We start from the raw sequence: 19792 nt of genomic DNA, 5'->3' as shown, positions 1-19792 counted from the left end.
GTAATCAAAAAACATGCTTTGTCAGTAGTAATTTTGGTAACCTGGGTTGATGATGCCACTGTTTGCTCGTTCTCTAAACTCAACCTCTATCTCCTTCACAGATTGAGCTGCCTCTTCTTCTTTCTCAGTCTGTACACAACACCAATTAAGTAACACGTCAATATTGTCATAATTTTTTTGAGCAATGAAGAAAAACACCGTATTGGCCCGAATATAAGACGGTGTTTTTTGCATTGAAATAAGACTGAAAAAGTGGGGGTCGTCTTATATTCGCGGTCTAGACGTTATACCCATTCACGACGCTAGATGGCACCAGATATCATTGAAGCGATATTCTGTCATGACCAGGGGTCGCGTTAACCGAATATTTTCCGTCGTTGACCGGTTTTTTAAAACGGTGACGGAATAAACTGAAGTCCATCTGTCATTTTGACAGGTTGCAATTCACACCCCAGACCACAGGGTGGCAAGTGAGCATATTAATTAGCTATTATCTCTCTTGATTCATGACGTTGTTGGCCTTACTCAGAAAAATGTCAAGGCAACTGAGTGTCCGAAGTTTCTTCAAAAAAGTTTCTTCTTGAGACATTTGATTATGCACAAGCGGGCACGCAATTCAAGTTCATGCGCACCAGGAGGAAGGTGTGAGACTGCGTTCAGGCCACAGCAGGTGAACTGTTAATTTCATTGTTCCATATGTAGTCTACCTACTGGGGCCACAGTCAGCAATTTTTGTCACTGCGGAGAAAAAGTTACATATTCATCTGCTTGATGTGTGATGGCATGGTATGGATTCTCTGTTAAGCTTGTTCGGACAGAATATTAATTAAAATGAATGAAAACTAAATACTTTTGAATATGTCATTATTATCATTTTAAAAATTTAAGTGATGGGTAAAAATAGATTATGACCGGATTTTTATGACCCTGTCAGTCAAAATGACAGACAACGAAAAAGTCTAGCGCAACCTCTGGTCATGACAGATCTCAGCTACTCTCAAATTTAACCAGTTTGCATTATTTTATTGCAATGTTTTTCCCTATTCAGTTAATACAGTTAGACTTCACTTTGATGGTTAATGCAGTTATTGCAATTTTGTTGTTTTATCACAATAGATTGGTTTCTTTACATTTCAAAAACCAGACGCCATTCATTTACGAATGTGATTGCACTTTAGTTTACATATTTAAATGTTCAGATATTAAGATCTGAATGAGGCAAAATAACATGCTTTTTCTCTCAAATATATTGTTATAATCATTTGTTTCAGATGTAATTATTTTCTGTATAAAAATTTGGTGTTCAAAAAGTCTTTTTTCAAACTTCAGTCTTGAAAAAGACGCGGTCGTCCTATCATGAGGGCCGTCTTATATTCGGGCCAATACGGTAGAAGAAAAAGACAAGTCTGACTTTGGCTTGCTCTGCCTTGTAGCCTTTGATGAGCTGAGCGTAACGTCCGTTGGCCGTGATCAGCGCATGGTGGTTCCCCGACTCGAGGACCTCGCCATTCTCCAGCACCAGAATGTCATCGCAGAACTCCAGATACTGTTAAAGTAGTAAGGAATAGCATAACGGTGAACCCAAAATTATCACGGAGGATACATTCCAGAAGAATTGGACGTGTAGTACTTTGAGGTTATTGTACCTGTAACTGGTGTGTGACCAGGATGATGGATTTTCCCCGGAGTTGGCGCTTGATGCACTCCTCAAAGATGTGCTTGCCCACGTGGGCGTCAACTGCTGAAAGAGGGTCGTCCAGCAGGAAGATGTCTTTATTGGAATAGACGGCCCGTGCCAGGCTAATCCTCTGCTTCTGACCGCCTGACAGGTTCAGGCCACGCTCGCCGATCTGACCACAACATCAACAATAGCAAAATGTTAATTAAAAATGAATATACCAATGTGATAACAATAAAACTCAACAGCAATGTGATCAATAATAGACACTATGTGAAAACAATACACACCTCTGTATGATCAGCGTGTGGTAGTATCTTTAAGTCTGGTCTAAGACTGCACACGTCCAAAACTCTTTCGTATCTGCACAAATAAACTCACACGTTACACATTTATTGTAACCCATGTTTTTCATGCTGTGCATTACTTGTCCTTGTCCATTGGGTTCCCCATCAGAATATTTTCTCGAACACTACCGTGGAAGATCCAAGCCTGCTGGGAAACATACGCAAAGGTCCCATCCGCCGTGATCGAGCCTTGGAGGAGGTGCATCTAAGATACAAAGATGGCATGTGGAGAGGACCATGGAGAAAGAAACATGGATGGTGCAACTCACTTGCTCCAAAATGCTAGATATCAACGAGGTCTTCCCACTGCCAACATTTCCGCAGACACCTAGCAACTTGCCCTTAGGAAGTGAGAAGGAAATATTCCTTAAAGTGGGCAAGAGGTTGGAATTTTCATCCCGAGATGCTGCATCCGCCTTGGTTCCTATTTCACCGTTGGAAATTCCCGTCCCTCCGTTGAGTATGCCGGGGTTCTGTTTGTTTTGCTTATTCCATGACAGGGTAGCATTTGTCATTACGATTGCAGAGTTTCCTCCTTTCCTCTGCACTAAATAAGGATCCGGATTCTGGATCAGCAATATTTTCTGGAGAGGGAAGAATGTAGTATTAAACTAAGGTTGCAACAGTCGATTACTGTATTTGAGTAATAGATTAATCTATTGATTAGTTCATTCGAATAATCAAGTAATCGAATTACAAACATTTAATGCCTTTCGGAATACATTTTTGGAGATGTAAAATGAAAGGAACAATTTTTTATGCTTGCAATCATATTTATTTTGGCTTGCTAAGATTGCACTTTCAAAAGAACATTAAATGTGAATAAAAAATAAAATTCCAAAGTGTTTCTTAAAACCAGTGTTGTTTTCATCAACGATAACTATAACGAAAATATTTCGTTAACAAACAATTTTTTTCATGACACTGACGAGACAATAACGAGCTAAAAACGTGCTTTGGGAGACAAAAAAAATAACTAGACTAATACCAGTTTTCATCTGACGAGATGACGAAACAAAAATGCTTAATAGTTTCCGTCACATGATCACAATGTGTTACATTTTATGTGTAGTTAGCTTGCATCGTAGCAGTGTCTGGTTGTGTCACTCATGTGACGTGCTGCTGCTCTCCAGTCTCCAGACTTGCAGACACGTTAAGATTTGTTTTCTTATTTTGCCAAAGAGAATATGCAATGTTGTTTTAGCCTTTAAAGGCCTGTGTTGAGTGATCATCACACACTAAATGTAACTCGTAGCATTAGCATAGCATTTGTGTTCATGTTAGCAATAGGCCAATGCTAACAGTGAGCATCCTTTTAAACTCTCAGGCAACTTTTTTTACATCCAGTTCGCTACGTGCAAGTGGGTATAATTAATTGAAAATAATGTACTGTTTTCCTGCCAAGTGTGTAGTATCACCAAATTGACGTTGTCCTTGTGGACGCTACAATATGTGCTCGTCTGTCAATGTTCATCCGAAATAGTTTGAAACCTTTATATATATATATACATATTTTTTTGGAGCAATATTTTTTTAAATTTACAGATTAAAATCATTTTGAGTAAACGTTGACTAAAACTAGACTAAATTAGTCTCAACACATTTTAAGAGGACTAAATGTGAAGAAGACTAATAAGTATTGTCGTCCAAAAGATAAGACTAAAATGAAAATTAAAAGGGCTGCCAAAAACAACACTGCTTCAAACTATGCAGAATTGCAGTTTCATTTAAAAAAAAGTTAAATACCTGAGCTTAGCCTCAAACGATATTAAAAAATAAATAAACGAGGATTTAAGTAAAACAAAAACAAAAAACCAATTGGCTAACTTGCATAGCAGAATTCCGCTAGCTTAAATGCTATTACATGCTAACGTGTTTTTCTTTTCCAAAGCTCTTGACAAATCGTTCAAACACATATTTCCATAAAAAAATCTAAATCTACTTCTAAATTATGAATGCATAAACAAACATTTAAGCCCAAACAAAGACTTAACAAGGGAGCATATTCACTGTTGTCTCTAGAGGGGAGTATCTACTCAAATCGGTAAAACTAAATGCAAACCCTTTCAAAACAAACCATTACAACGCTACTATAATTAAACAAACACTCGAAGGAGCGTAATTTGATTCAAAGCTTTTTACTAATCGAATTAGTCGAGTTAATCGATTAATCGTTGCAGCACTACATTAAACGAGTACAGGTAAGGCAGGTCAGGTTGTTTACCTTAAGACGTGCCATGGACACGTTGGCCTCGGCCAGAGACTTGACAGACAGTGGCATTAGAGCCAGGCAGAAACGCATGGCGTTGAAGATGGCGATGGTGGTAAACGCCTGGTGATGAAATGGATTAGCATCTTCACTAATCTTCCCTATACACAATCGGAGCATTTGCCTAAAAGCGTTCTGGTTGTGGTGTACTCACTTCAGTGGTGTCGAGTCTCCAGCCCAACAAGGTGTGCAGCATGAAGGTGAGCACGGTGGCCATGGTGGGGATGATGCTGGTGATGCTGGTGTTGGCATTCTGTATGTAACTGGCTATGCGTAGATGTCGTTTCTCCGTTTGCCTCAACTCTGGAAGAATCCCCGAGAAAGTTAGTTGTTGTCATTTGTCACAAAAGTCAACCAAAAAAAATTTTTTTCCCCGAACACGTGATTTTACACATGAATAAGCCACACATTTTTATTCATAATTTTAGCCGACAATTTATACCTTATAGCTTTTTAGTTATTAATTTTTACATGAAGATTATTTTTATCCTGGAATATTTAGAAAAAAAATTCTCTAATCTCATGACTTTTTTATATTCACATTTTAAATAATACTTAGTAGTTTTTCAGTTTTGGTCGATTGTAGTGATGCCGATGGACAAAACTGGTAGTGTTTTGCCTTAAAGGCTACCATGGAATGACATTTAGTTCTTAAAAGATAATGTTTGTACGAGTTATAATAATTTGATATCAAAACCCCTCTTAATGTTTTTGTTTTAATAAAATTTGTAAAATTATTTTAACTAGTAGGTTGCAATTATTGTTGACGTCGCAGGGCGGTGACATCATATGGGTACGCTGCCAGTTTCGACAGTGTCACTCTTTAACTGCATTAACATGTCATCGGTTCTCCCCTTCCAATTTGAACCCGAGTGGAACATTATTGCGAAGGACAGCAAAAGCAAAATGAACAGGATGACGGGATGAGACGAGTAGCGTTCATGTGTCAAGTTTGCTAGTGACAGCACTTCCCTGCTCTATGTAGTGACAAGAGCAGAACAGTGTTTGATGTCAAAAACTGTTGGCAGATCTTCACGGTAAACTATTGTGTCATCCAACTTATTTCAATATTATTATGGAGATAGTTAGCATCCAGAGCTGTCATGTGCTTTAGATATTATTAGGGTATACAGTGAAACACAGCAGTTTGATTATTTTTGCTGATAGCCCGGGACCGTGCATCACAACACATGAAAAAGTTTGCCTCGACCGAGACGTCCTTTGGCGTCTAATGACTTACCTTACTTATTTTGTCACGTAATAGCAGATGTCCAGATTGTTGATCATCCTGCTGGTTGCTTCCCGGTGAATAAGTAACACGGAAAACTATTAAATGTATTAAACTTAGTTTGATTGCTGTCCATTCGCATCATTTTCTACCCAACAGATTATAACGATGCCTTATTTTGCACATTAAGATCTAAGAGGCAGAGAAAGGCAAGTGGACACAGGCGTTCAGATTCGTAGCTTGGACTCCGCCGTTTATGAGCATAAGCTTCGGAAACTGCTTCACAACAAACATAAGTATCATATAGTGAAAATACAACAAGAATAATATTAATATCTCTCAAAAAATAATGTTCATCAAAAAAAGTGCTAAAATCTGTATTAATAAGGCCCTATTCTGACACAGTTAAACAACAATGCAAAGAAAACTGGCATTCACAAATTCACAATCAAAATAGATATGCAAAATACACATAAAACTTACTCAGACTTTGGTCAAACTCGAAACATTTTAGCAACTCGTTTAGCTCAACAAATTTACTGGATGGCAATAGTTAGTCACAATTTGATGCTATGAACCATTATCAGGAGTCTTGTGTGTTGTGAACATACAAATGAGACACAAGGCACAATGGGCCCGCACTAAAAAGGAAATCACGGTATCAGTCAAGGGAAAAAACGCACTCATTGGCTTAAGCTCTAATTAATTTAAAAATCGCCATTGAGACCTTGCGGCGTATTTAAATCACTACCTCACATAGTTGAAGAGTGACAGTGGAAGTACGGCAGCGTACCAATGTGACGTCACTGCCATGCGACATCAACAACAATGGCGAGCGACTACTTAATTTTTTTATTTAAAATTTTACAAATTTTATTAAAAAAGGTTTTAATATCAAAGTATTATAACTCGTACTAACATTTATCTTATAAGCTCTACATGTCTTTCTATCCGTGGTAACCTTTAAGGAAGACTTTTTCCCATGAGGACCAGCGCACACCCGCAAATTGTTGTAAAATCATCAATCAATCAATCAATCAATCAATCAATCAATCAATCAATCAATCAATCAATCAATCAATCAATCTCCCAGTTGCCTGCAGAAGAAAACAGCAGCGGCTGTGTGAAGGATGAATAGTAATAAGGTAATGAATGCAGTGGTGGCTAAACAATAGCATATGTTGACGTGACTCCAGCAAGTGAAAGCCGGGCTTTTTTTTTTTCCTCCTCAGACAAAACTTTTTGTCTCTTTTGTTTCTCTGCCATCTTTGCAGAATTCACGCAGAATTTATAATGGATGGGGAAAGGGGAAAGTGACGTATGCCGTAAAGCAGTCAGCGCATTTGTAGGTTTTTTTTGTATGGCGGGGTACCTGCCACCCTCCTCAAACTTAATCAGTGCAGGTAAAAGCGATCCAGAACCCGTGAAGATATAAAAGAGGTGTCATTCAACAAGTTGTCAGTCGACATTTATCATAAATGTTTTGACAATATTTTAAAAAGGTTGAAAAATGACTTAGTGTTGCTTTAAACCATAATTTGTGATTTCATCCTCTCAAAAATTATACTTTTGTTCATTCAATGTCATGCTTTCACTGGTACTTGTGTGACTGCATTAAAAAAATGCAAGATGATGCTGATGAGTTTTTCGTCATTATTTTATGATTTTAATCTGAATAAAGATTGTTTTCCCCCTTATGACTTTTTTATGACTTTTACTCTGGCAATTTCTGTCATTCGTACCTGCAATTTTCTTCTCAAAGGAATCTTCCCAGGCGTACATTTTGATGAGCTTGATACTGTTGAGCACTTCGTTCATAGTTCGAACGCGACTGTCCGTCATCAAAATGGCTTTGTGGCGGAACTTGTTGATGAGCTTGGCCAAGAAAAACTAAATGCCAGGAAAAATAAACACCGAATAGAGACCTTAAGAGTAAAAAAAAAAAAAAAGGGGGGGGTGGGGTGGTGAAGTGGTCTCCTGACCTGCACAGGGATGAAGACAAGATAGGTACCAACTCCCATCAGCGCCGTGACGCCGAGGATGTAGCAGGCGTAGATGATACAGACAAAAAAGAGCACAGGAGCCGACAGCACGAAGCTGCCAAACAGCACAGCCTCGAACAGCTTGTGGCCGTCGTTAGTCAGGACGTTAATGATCTGGGAGGGGATAAAATTGTCAGTAACTATATTATTACTACATTTTGTTTCAAAATCCAAAAGGCAAACTGGATGATAGCTACCTCTCCCATGGAGATACCGCTATGCACCCGCAGCGAGATGACCTTCTGGTAGGCCAGAGCGCTGTAGGCCCCCTTCAGCCGGGTTGCTGTTCGCAGGTTGATCGCCCACAGCAGCGAGATGATGAAAGCCTTTGAGAACTCGGAGGTGAAAAGAGCAAAGCATAGGCCAATGCCATGCGCTCGGGTTGACTTGGAAGGGTCTTCAACATAGTTCAAGAGTTGGTAGACTAGAACGGCCTAAGGGAGATTGAGAGTAACCCTTTTATGCATGAATTAGGATTTTTTCTTCCCCCTTAGGATGCCATTGGCCGAAAGCAATGGTTGCAACTCCCCAACAAAATCAGGTTCTGCAGGGTAAAATGTTTTTTCTTATCTCCATACAGTATGGGACAGGGGTCTCAAACTTGGGCAAGCGCAAATTGCGGCCCACTGGAGAATATTTTGCAGCCCCCATTTGACATCCAATTTTAGTATTAGTGTTGCCCACTTGCATGTATTTTGCGATGAATGACTAAAAAACAAACAAATATATATATATATATTATGGCTATCAAAATTATCACGTTAACGGGTGCTAATTAATTTTTTAAAATTAATCACGTTAAAATATTTGACGCAATTACCGCAGATGCCCCGCTCAGACAGATTTAAATGACAGTACAATGAAACGCTCACTTGTTGTGTTTTATGGAGTTTTGCCGCCCTCTGCTGGCGCTTGGGGGCAACTGATTTTATAGGCTTCAGCACCCATGAGCATTGTGTAAGTAATTATTGACATCAACAATGGCGGGCTACTAGTTTATTTTTTGATTGAAATTTTTACAAATTTTATTAAAACAAAAACATTAAGAGGGGTTTTAATATAAAATTACAATAACTTGTACTAACATTTTTCTTTTAAGAACTACAAGTCTTTCTATCGATGGATTGCTTTAACAGAATGTTAATAATGTTAATGCCATCTTGTTGATTTATTGTTATAATAAACAAATACAGTCCTTATGTACCGTATGTTGAATGTATACATCCATCTTGTGTCTTATCTTTCCATTCCAACAATACTTTACAGAAAAATATGGCATATTTTATATATGGTTTGAATTGCGATTAATTGCGATTAATTACGATTAATTAATTTTTAAGCTGTAATTAACTCGATTAAAAATTTTAATCATTTGACAGCCCTAATATATATATATATAAACAATTTCAAATATAATCAATGAGTTAATTGACGAATCTATTATGGGAAAATATTTTTAATTTCAAATAAAATCAATGAGTTAATTGACGGATCTATTATGGGAAAATAGTTTCAATAAACTAACAATTATTTAAGATTAAGAAGATAAGACTTCATTAATCCCTCATAGGGGAAATTCAGGCATTGCAGCAGCTCAGACAGTGTACAATCAAATGTATAACATATAGACAAAGTATAAAAACTATGTATATATAAAAAAAGGTATATGGCAGAAAACACTGAAGTGACTTGAGTGACTGAGACCCCCAATTTGGCCAACTTTCAAAATTGTCCGATATGCATGTGTGATATATCATTGGAAAGCTAAAAATCTCAATTTTCTAGTGGAAGAAAACATTCAACAGGAGGGCATTTAAAAAAAAAAAAAAATTATAAATAGCAAAACCCTAACTGGAGGTGAGAGCACGCGAGAGCAGAATTAAATATGCCACGATTTTAACGAGACATTATCGCGTACTTATCTCTTTTTGATTCAAAAACTCCATGTAGCATGTATCACCGAGTGTCAAGACACAGCTGTGAATGGCCACAGCCGCATTTTGGGGGGATTTTATGGGTGAAACATTGTAACATTACAAGGGTCGCGATGTAGAAATCGCAGATATCAAGAAATGGTCGAGATTTTCTTTTTCATATATAGTGGGGCAAATAAGTATGTAGTCAACCACCAACTGTGCAAGTTCTCCTACTTGAAAAGATTAGAGAGGCCTGTTATTGTCAACATGGGTAAACTTCAACCATGAGGGACAGAATGTGGAAAAAAAAACAGAAAATCACATTGTTTGATTTTTAAAGAATTTATTTCCAAATTAGATTAGAAAATAAGTATTTGGTCACCTACAAACAAGCAAGATTTCTGGCTGTCAAAGATGTCTAACTTCTTCTAACGAGGTCTAACGAGGCTCCACTCGTTACCTGTATTAATGCCACCTGTTTTAACTGATTATCGGTATAAAAGACACCTGTCCACAACCTCAGTCAGTCACATTCCAAACTCCACTATGGCCAAGACCAAGGAGCTGTTGAAGGACACCAGAGACAAAATTGTAGACCTGCACCAGGCTGGGAAGACTGAATCTGCAATAGGTAAAGCACTTGGTGTAAAGAAATCAACTGTGGGAGCAATTATTAGAAAATGGAAGACATACAAGACCACTGATATTCTCCCTTGATCTGGGGCTCCATGCAAGATCTCACCCCGTGTCGTCAAAATGATAACAAGAACGATGAGCAAAAATCCCAGAACCACACGGGGGACCGAGTGAATGACCTACAGAGAGCTGGGACCACAGTAAAAAAGGCTACTATCAGTAACACAATGCGCTGCCAGGGACTCAAATCCTGCACTGCCAGACGTGTCCCCCTGCTGAAGCCAGTACATGTCCAGGCCCGTCTGCGGTTCGTTAGAGAGCAGTTGGATGATCCAGAAGAGGACTGGGAGAATGTGTTATGGTCAGATGAAACCAAAATAGAACTTTTTGGTAGAAACACAGGTTCTCGTGTTTGGAGGAGAAAGAACACTGAATTGCATCCGAAGAACACCATACCCACTGTGAAGCATGGGGGTGGAAACATCATGCTTTGGGGCTGTTTTTCTGCAAAGGGACCAGGACGACTAATCCGTGTAAAGGAAAGAATGAACGGGGCCATGTATCGAGAGATTTTGAGTGTTCCATCAGCAAGGGCATTGAAGATGAGACGTGGCTGGGTCTTTCAGCATGACAATGATCCCAAACACACAGCCAGGGCAACAAAGGAGTGGCTTCATAAGGAGCATTTCAAGGTCCTGGAGTGGCCTAGCCAGTCTCCAGATCTCATCCCCATAGAAAATCTATGGAGGGAGTTGAAAGTCCGTGTTGCCCAACGACAGCCCCAAAACATCACTGCTCTAGAGGAGATCTGCATGGAGGAATGGGCCAAAATACCAGCAACAGTGTGAGAAAAGCTTGTGAAGAGTTACAGAAAACTATTGTCAATGGAAAAACGTTACTGCCAACAAAGGGTACATAACAAAGTATTGAGATGAACTTTTGGTATTGACCAAATACTTATTTTCCACCATGATTTGCATATAAATTCTTTAAAAATCAAACAATGTGATTTTCAGTTTGTTTTTTTTTTCTCCACATTCTGTCTCTCATGGTTGAGGTTCACCCATGTTGACAATTACAGGCCTCTCTAATTATTTCAAGTGGGAGAATTTGCACACTTAGTGGTTGACTAAATACTTATTTGCCCCACTGTACCTTAACTTTTTGGCTATCGTTGTGGGCAATAGATGTATAATCCATTTTAACTGGGAGGGGCTGGAAGTGCCAGGCCCTTCCCAGTTGAAATGGATTGGAATTCTATTGTCGTTAATAGGTGTTTTCAATATCAATTTTTTTAAATAACTACCACAACACATACTCTATGACCTGGGCTGGCAGTGAATGAGTTAAGCTAATGATACCCTTTTTTCCCCCATAGTATAATTAAAAAAACAACAACTTATATATATATATATATTAATAAATGTTTTTTAAGCACTTAAAATGCAATACTTTTGGTATGTTTTAAACATGTTACTGTCCCACCGAATTATTTTTGAACAAGAATGAAGCAGAAAAATGCTTGGGTTTATTAAATGCTTCGTTGAGTGAGTCCAGTCAAATCTGCTCAAGCTGCTCACTTACACACAATGAGTTGCCACAGCAACTGTTTAACAACTTAAATGATTATTGATTCATGCAGCACTTTTAAGTTGGCTTCTCTGGCAAGATCAAAGATTAAATGTCTGTCAATCATCGTTAACTTTAATTAGCAACTCCTGTGGTCTCCCTCCCTGACTAACAAAGAGGAGAGAGAGAGGGAGGGAAGGAGGAAGACTACGTGATTGGCTCGTGACAGCTCATCTGTATTTATTTTTTTTTTTTTAAATTGAAAAAAAAAAAAAACTATTAGGTTTTGTGTTGTTACCTCCTAGTGTGTCCCTGTGATTGCCCATTGATTTCACCTGTTCTGTCTGCTCCTAGTGTATCCTCCAACCTGAATCTTCCTGTGTCACTCACCTGTTCCTCGTTGTCTCGTTACCCCTTGTCTGTATATATAGACCAGTTTCTTTTCACTCCTTGTTGCGTCATTGTCAATGTCTTCGTTCATGCCAACGTTGATTCTTGTCCGTTCCTACATCCCATCCACTGTGTTCCTCTGCCTAGTAAGTTGTTAAGACCAGTCTTTTGTCAATACCCTGGGTTTTGTTTGCTTTGTTTTTTGGGATCACCTCAGTTTTGGTTTGTACTTTGTTTTTCTGTCAGCTTTAATCAAATTACTTTTGCACCACCTTTCTGCCTTGCTTCCCTTTCCCTGCACTTGGGTGCACACACCACTTGCCTGCCCGCATTCCATGACAAAATCTGCGATGGACTGAGGGCGCGAAGTTTGAAGCGCGAAGTAGTAGGGGATCACTGTGCACCACACGTTGTTACATTATGGTGATCATTTGGACCAATCAAATCGAAGATCCAAAACCTCTGAAGCTCATGTTTCTGAGACCAGACAGTGACGGGCTGACTCACCGGACCTAGAAAGGCAGCCACCATGGCGAGGACCCCAACCATCACAGAGAGAATAAGCCTTGTTCTTTGAAACCTTAGAATGGCTCGGACCAAAGAGGCCCTTTCCAGACCCGACTTTGCTATTTCCTCTTCCCAGAGTCTTTGCAGCCTAAAGAGAGCTCAATGTCAAATATATTCTAGAATGATTCCTATAATTGCCTCTAAAATACAGCAATCTTGATTGGTCAACAGCTAATCTGGGCACTACCATTAGCTATCTCATATTTAGTAATTTTAAAAATGACAAAGAAGCATTCCAGACCTGTCTGTGCTTCCTTCAGCCTCATCCAAAGGTGACAAATTGAGAGTGTTCATGTCCAGCCTGTTCCGGAACATGGCCCACATCATGGACGTCATCCATGTAAAGGTGGTGAAGGAGAAGAACCCCGCATTGTCCATTGGGTGTTGCCTTGATAGAAAAAGCCATCTGGTTTTACCGGTGTATTATTGACATTTGATAATGCTGCTGAGTTAAGTGCACTGACTGCGACGAGGTCCAACGGAAAGGTTTGAGGGTCTGAACACTTTGCTTGTATTTCCCAAACAGCGACGGAGTAGTTTTTCCGCCGCCATTGTCCGTCCCTTCGATCTAAAAGCCCACACAAGTGTTCAGTTACTCATGAAAGCACAGGAAAGATGTGTTTGTTTGGTGTGTACTTACACAAAAGACAGGTTTATTTATGTCTGATTTGTAATCTCCGGCCATCACCTTGTCCTGGAGTCAAGACATACAAAATACACCACTGCTTTATCTTTATTGAGCAGAAGGAAGGATTTCACATGAGAATCAAGGGCGTAGGTTTGCATAGGGACGGTAGGGACATAACACCACCAACTTTTAGGGATGCTCAAATTGTCCCCACCAACCTTTAAGCAACCTTATTTGCATTATATAATGAGTTCAGTTATATAGGTAATTTATACTGTCTTCCCATAAATTGTAAGGATAGAATTGACCCTACATTATGTTCAGACTTACATTTACCCCCTTTCACTTGCTGAATGTGCTGGTCCATTTTTTCCCCTTCAAACGCAAGTTTGATTGGCTGATGACTAGAACCCCCACATTCACACAATCCCAACAGAAATACATGTCGACATGCCGCCTCCGCCGCCCTTTTTGAAGAGGAGGGATATTAGAAGGTTTTTTCGGCCAGCAGCAGCCACTTTATGTAATGTAAAAAGACGTCAATGTTGTGAAGGTGGGGAACACACCACTAATTTTGCAACTGAAAGTCCGACCTGCATCAGAGTTAGCATAACATTAAACCGTGTGAACTTGCTAACCTGTAAAACTCGAGTAGAAAGCTGTTAAGTGACGTGTCTTCCTGTACTTTTTCTGCTGTTAACGTTAATCCAACTGTGCATTTTGTGCATTTATTCCCTAATTAAAATGTTAAATGTATGTATTTTCTATCTCTTATCATTATTATTATTTTTTTTTTATTTGCAGCCGATGCACATTTTTCTAATCCCCCCCAAAAACAACAAAAACACAACCACTGTAAATTTCCTTTATATCACAAGTGTCAAACCGATTCCAGAAAGGGCCTAGTGGGTGCTGGATTTTGTTCCAACCAATAACGCGCAGAAAGTTTAACCAATGAACTTCCTGCTGAAACAAGCACCACCTGACAAAGTTTAACTAATTACACATGTAAAAGATCTAATTGGTGAAAAGGTGTCCTCTTCATTGGTTGGAAAGCAAACCTGCACCCATTAGGCCTGTTCTGGAATCGGTTTGACACCTGTGCTTTATATGAAGCAAGCATTTTAAAAAAAGACTTTCTCGCATGAAAATAATTTTATTGTAACCTTTTTTCTTTTTACGTAGGAACCAGATATATTTGAGCTATATTTGAGAAATGTACCAAATCTGTTTGGTCTTATGACTGTCCCGTCCCTAGCAAAAAGTGTAAAAGCAGGTTATGCTGTTTTAGTGTCCCTACCAATGTTGAGACCAAACCTACGCCCATGATGAGAATAATCTCACAGTTGAAGCTGTTCCCATCTGATTTTGAGTAAAAGGCAGAGTAGTTTAGCACCGACTAGTCGCCAGCAAATCACAGGAGACTTTGGATACACCAACAAGTATTAACACTCAGATTCACATTTTATTAATGATAATGCCTTGGATTTATACAGCACTTTTTTGGGACACTCAAAGTCGGTTTATATTGTATTATTCTTTCACTCCACACTCGATGGTGGTAAGCCACTACTGTAGCCAAAGCTGCCTTGGGGCAGTCCGACAGAAGCGAGGCAGCCAATCCGCGCCATCGGCCCTTCCAGCCACCATCCGACCATTCGTTCTCACACTTCGTCCACACAGGCAAGTAGTGTGAAGTATCTTGCTCAAGGATAAAACGACAATGGGCACAGGTGGGAGCTGAAATCGAACCCCCAACCAATGCACCACTGTCGCCCTAGTTTTAGTCTTCGATGACAATAATAGCAGGGAGGTTTATTAAATGTAGAGTGTGAGGAAAAGTGAATGGAAATCTTTGGGATTTTGAACATTTTAGCATAAATTGTGGACTGTTTATGAAAATAAAGAGTTGTGAAACAGTCTGAAGATAAATGCTAACTTTGACAATCCAGACAATGAATTTTAAGATTCTGGATCATTTAGATTCGGATGACATTTTTTTTGCATACGTGGAGTTTAAGGGGGTCATGGGGGCATGCCACCCCCAGTGGCCGAAAAGTGTTATTGCATGTAATTGACTTTCCTTTATATGATTTTAAAATTAAGAGTTTTCCGGTAAAATATTGTCTTTAAAAGTTGTACAGCAATAAAATGAACAACAAAAATGAATGAAATGAACAAAAAAAACATTTTTTTGTAATGGGTCAAAATTATTTTTCAAACAGATCATTTGACTAGCCCCTTAGGCGGCCATTTGCTTTGGTTAGCCAAAACCACCTGAGGACCGAAGAGGGAAGATTGATAGACGCATTTTTTTCAAATTCAAGCTTTCAAAAGCGAAATGTGGACCATGAAACGCCGGAGAGCACCGCCAAAATGGTGAGTGGAGTTTCAATTTGCCCAACTAAAGACGCTAATTGTACAACAGCGCTACCACCGGCGGGTGTACCATATTCAATGGATGATGATCTTGGTGAAAGTTATAGCTGTCCTAAGCAGCCTGATTTAGAATTCCCCCTAAAAAATCATGGGAAGCAAAAAAAAAAAATAACGCTATTTTTCAACTTATTATGAATATTCTTTTAAGTTAATTTTATTGCTGACTCTGCGTTTCGGGGTCATCAACTTGTTGTTCCACCTTCTGCCCCAAAAGTCAAAGCCACCTTCTGCCCCAAAAGTCAAACTCCTATGATTTTTTTGAACAACTAGGTCATGATATTCATTCATGATTTGAACCAAGAAATTTAGTAATGTGAGGCAGCATCTTTATCTTTAATCTATGTTACTTTTATATTGTTTTTGTAAACACCTAAATAAATGTGACCTTTGCGACCAAATACCAAACATGCAGCTTCACTACATAATAAACTTTTACATCTGCCATAATTGCATGTGCTGTAGTAGATGAAATATATGATTAAAAGATGCTGCTGCAGTATTTTCTGCAGTTCTTTTTCACACATAAAGGTGCTTGTTATTTGCTGTACTTGAGCTCATAAAAAATTTTGTTAGAGGTACGTCATTACAGAGTAATGGAGAAAGATATCTCAATTGTTATGGAGCAATAAAAACACAAAATTGGTTAAGGGGTGATACATAAGATGATCACATTGCTCCATCATTGGTTAAATCCACGTAACATGATTTTAGGACAACATTTTTTTAAAAATCTACTCAGGTGTGTGCCATGTTTTGTATTCACCCGCAATTAGCTTTGATCATCTTTTAGGCCTATTTTTAAAAAAGAGGATTTTCAGGAAAATTGTTCTTTACGTCTTAAAAATTAGACCTTGTCATGCCACGTCGCTTCCTGTTTTATTTTGAAGGCTTCGTCCTCTTAATAATCATGTACTTGCCCTTCCTCTTGTCATCTAATCACCTATTGTTTCCAACTGTTCCCCATTACCTTGTGTGTATATAATGCCCTAGTTTCCCTTGTCTTGTGCAGAAGTGTTTTTCTACTCAGGTTGGTCACATCAGCCTCCTTTCATAGCTTTCATAGTAATCCTGTATATCAGGGGTCCCCAAACTTTTTCCTGTGAGGGCCACATAACTTTTTCCTTCTCTGATGAGGGTCAGTTTGTAACAGAAAAAGTGTGACGATTGCAGGAGTGCCTAAATGTATAAATTTATTGTTTTTCAGAAAGCCACAATCAAATAACCCTTTCTGAATTCTTCACGGAACAAAAGTAAATAAAATTTAAAAATGAAAATAATATAAGGGCTGTCAAAGTTATCGCGTTAACGGGCGGTAATTAATTTTTTAAATTAATCACGTTAAAATATTTGACGCATTTAACGCACATGCCCCGCTCAGATTAAAATGACAGCACAGCGTCATGTCCATTTGTTACTTGTGTTTTTTGGTGTTTTGTCACCCTCTGCTGGTGTTTGGGTGCGACTGATTTTATGGGTTTCAGCACCATGAGCATTGTGTAATTATTGACAACAATGGCGAGCTACTAGTTTATTTTTTGTTTGAAAATTTTACAAATTTTATTAAAACGAAAACATTAAGAGGGGTTTTAATATAAAATTTCTAGAACTTGTACTAACATTTATCTTTTAAGAACGACAAGTCTTTCTATCCATGGATCGCTTTAACAGAATGTTAATAATGTTAATGCCATCTTGTTGATTTATTGTTATAATAAACAGATACAGTACTATGTACAGTATGTTGAATGTATATATCCTTCTTGTGTCTTATCTTTCCATTCCAACAATAATTTACAGAAAAATATGGCATATTTTATAGATGGTTTGAATTGCGATTAATTACGATTAATTAATTTTTAAGCTGTGATTAACTCGATTAAAATTTTTATCGTTTGACAGCCCAAAATATAATATAATGTAATATAATATAAAAACACTATTAATTAAATAGATAATAACAAATAACCGTCTCTGGGTTCGTCACAGAAAAAGCCAGGAAATAAATAACACTATTGAAAAAAATAAAAAATAAAATTGTGAATGGGGCCGGACCAAATGTGGAGGTGGGCCGTATTCGGCCCGCGGCCGTAGTTTGGGGACCCCATTGCTGTATATTATCCTCCATTTGGAGCGTTTTGTGTTTGTACATTTTGATCATAGTAATCCTGACTTTTTCCTCCTTTTGGAGCGTTTTTTTGTTTCTACCTTTCCTCCCTTTTAGAGTGCTTTGTGATTGAACATTTTGATCCTAGTCATCCTGACTCATTCCTCAGTTGGAGCGCTTTTTGATTGTACTTTTTCTCATCCCCGCATGTCAGCGTAAGAACCTTAGTTTTCATTAATAAACTTTATTGCCGGTACTCCACATCTGAGTCTGTCTCGTCACCACAGCCTGACAGATCTTGTTTCTGTTATATTTTTCTAGATGACGGCACAAAATATATACACATACTGCAAGGTTATTGTGGAAAATGTCCTTTACAGCTGGAAAATACAGTCCTCATTTGCCATAGTAATTTCATTTCACTGTCCAGACTTTACTGTATTGCTTTGAGTGATGAATTGCATGAATCACGTTGTCTTGTAAAGAAGTATAATATGAAACAATATCATCATGGAAAAGCACAAAGTGACTTCATCATGGAGTCTGATATCAACAAACACTATTGTACTTATTTTTGTTAATGAATAAGTCGTACGAATAACCAGTTTCGCCATATGTAATGAAAAACAATTTGAACTTATTGAATTTGTCCCATTACAAAGTGACATAAAAGTTGGTAGAGATATATATGAATTAACTTGGGTAATTATATAGTTACGTCTATAGAATAACTCATAAAGTTCTCGATAGAGAATGATACATTTGTATATAAATGAACTCAAAAGTATTTCATAATCATTTACCTGCATGTCTGCGAAGGACGAGGAGGACAGCTGCAAGTGGTGTAATCAAAGTTACTCCACAGACTGAAACCCTTTTTTTTTGCTCTCCTGCATTTGTTACACAAGAAGCTTCAAAGGTTACAATGACCAGGGTTGAGCACGTGCATCACATTTTTGCCCACCCACGCAGACACACGACACATCCTTTTTGAAACACTTCACACAAACTATTCATGTGTGCTCACAAAAATAAAACTGTCCTCAAAATATTCTTTACTCTCAAACACAAACTTTTTGTGATATTATGACCTTTTCACCCACAAAAAAATGTTCACATTGAATTTTAATGACTTTGTTCTGTTAAAAAGTAGCTTTTTAAAAATGACAAAAAAGAAAAGTCGTCTTTTTTCATTAATCATACACACTTTTTTCCATATAATTTTGATTCAACCCTGGAAAAATTCCAGTTTATTTGTGATAATATATTTTTTGATTTCACATACATACTTGTGCCTTTTTTCTGATTTTGGCTTTGAACAGTTGTTACTTTTCTGTCATTGAATTACAATGTTTTTTATTCATAATTGAATTACAACTTTCATTTTAATTTATATATATGACATATGTAAAGAAAAACACTGCTCTCTCATAATGACATTTAAAAAATATATACACATTTTTGCCAATATGTCAATATTATCATAAAATTACTATTTTTTCCCTCTCACAATTTTGAAATTGTACGCTCAATTTTGATTACCTTACTTTAGTGTTATGATACCAAGGGAATATTAGAGAAGACTGCTTGTTAAATTTCATTTACAAAAAAAGACAAGTGTGTAATTAAAACATATATTGGGCGGAAAACACAGACAAGACTGAAAAAGCTGTTTCTGCTCTTGCACTTCTCTTTAAAAGAAACTGCAGTATTTCAAGCCAAAACAACTGTTGTGTTTGACAGAACAATATGTCTATATGCTGCCATAGCAGATTCATGGCGCATTAAGCCCCCGAACTATTTTTATTTTGTCCATTTTACCCTGAAAACCCCCGTTTACAGACGTCGCGCAACCGCTTTTTTTTTCAACCCAGCCATAAAACGAAGGTAATTAATATTTATTATTCAAAATGTCTGTTGTTTTTCGCTTAGAATCATTAACTGATGTCTCATATTTCGTTTAAAAAAAAAAAAAAAGA

General features: G+C 37.9%; 1 protein-coding gene across 1 annotated transcript in view; it reads right to left on the bottom strand.

The window, feature by feature from the left end:
* Positions 1–19747, bottom strand: part of abcc12 (ATP-binding cassette, sub-family C (CFTR/MRP), member 12) — a 34009-nt gene extending 14262 nt beyond the window's left edge. The window contains exons 1-16 of the mRNA XM_057841935.1: positions 18617–19747; positions 13283–13336; positions 13107–13210; positions 12884–13030; positions 12583–12730; positions 7762–7998; positions 7505–7678; positions 7265–7412; positions 4449–4597; positions 4250–4357; positions 2295–2609; positions 2106–2230; positions 1969–2041; positions 1647–1850; positions 1412–1546; positions 42–129 (exon numbers count right to left, since the gene is read on the bottom strand). Of these exons, the coding sequence (XP_057697918.1) occupies positions 42–129; positions 1412–1546; positions 1647–1850; positions 1969–2041; positions 2106–2230; positions 2295–2609; positions 4250–4357; positions 4449–4597; positions 7265–7412; positions 7505–7678; positions 7762–7998; positions 12583–12730; positions 12884–13030; positions 13107–13210; positions 13283–13336; positions 18617–18622 (2215 nt within the window). The 5' untranslated portion in view covers positions 18623–19747. The remainder of the gene's footprint in view (positions 1–41; positions 130–1411; positions 1547–1646; positions 1851–1968; positions 2042–2105; positions 2231–2294; positions 2610–4249; positions 4358–4448; positions 4598–7264; positions 7413–7504; positions 7679–7761; positions 7999–12582; positions 12731–12883; positions 13031–13106; positions 13211–13282; positions 13337–18616) is intronic.
* Positions 19748–19792: the final 45 nt, after the last annotated feature.

The sequence above is a fragment of the Corythoichthys intestinalis genome, chromosome 1, assembly GCF_030265065.1.
Source record: "Corythoichthys intestinalis isolate RoL2023-P3 chromosome 1, ASM3026506v1, whole genome shotgun sequence".
Taxonomy (NCBI): domain Eukaryota; kingdom Metazoa; phylum Chordata; class Actinopteri; order Syngnathiformes; family Syngnathidae; genus Corythoichthys; species Corythoichthys intestinalis.
This window is presented reverse-complemented; position numbering and strand designations above follow the sequence as displayed.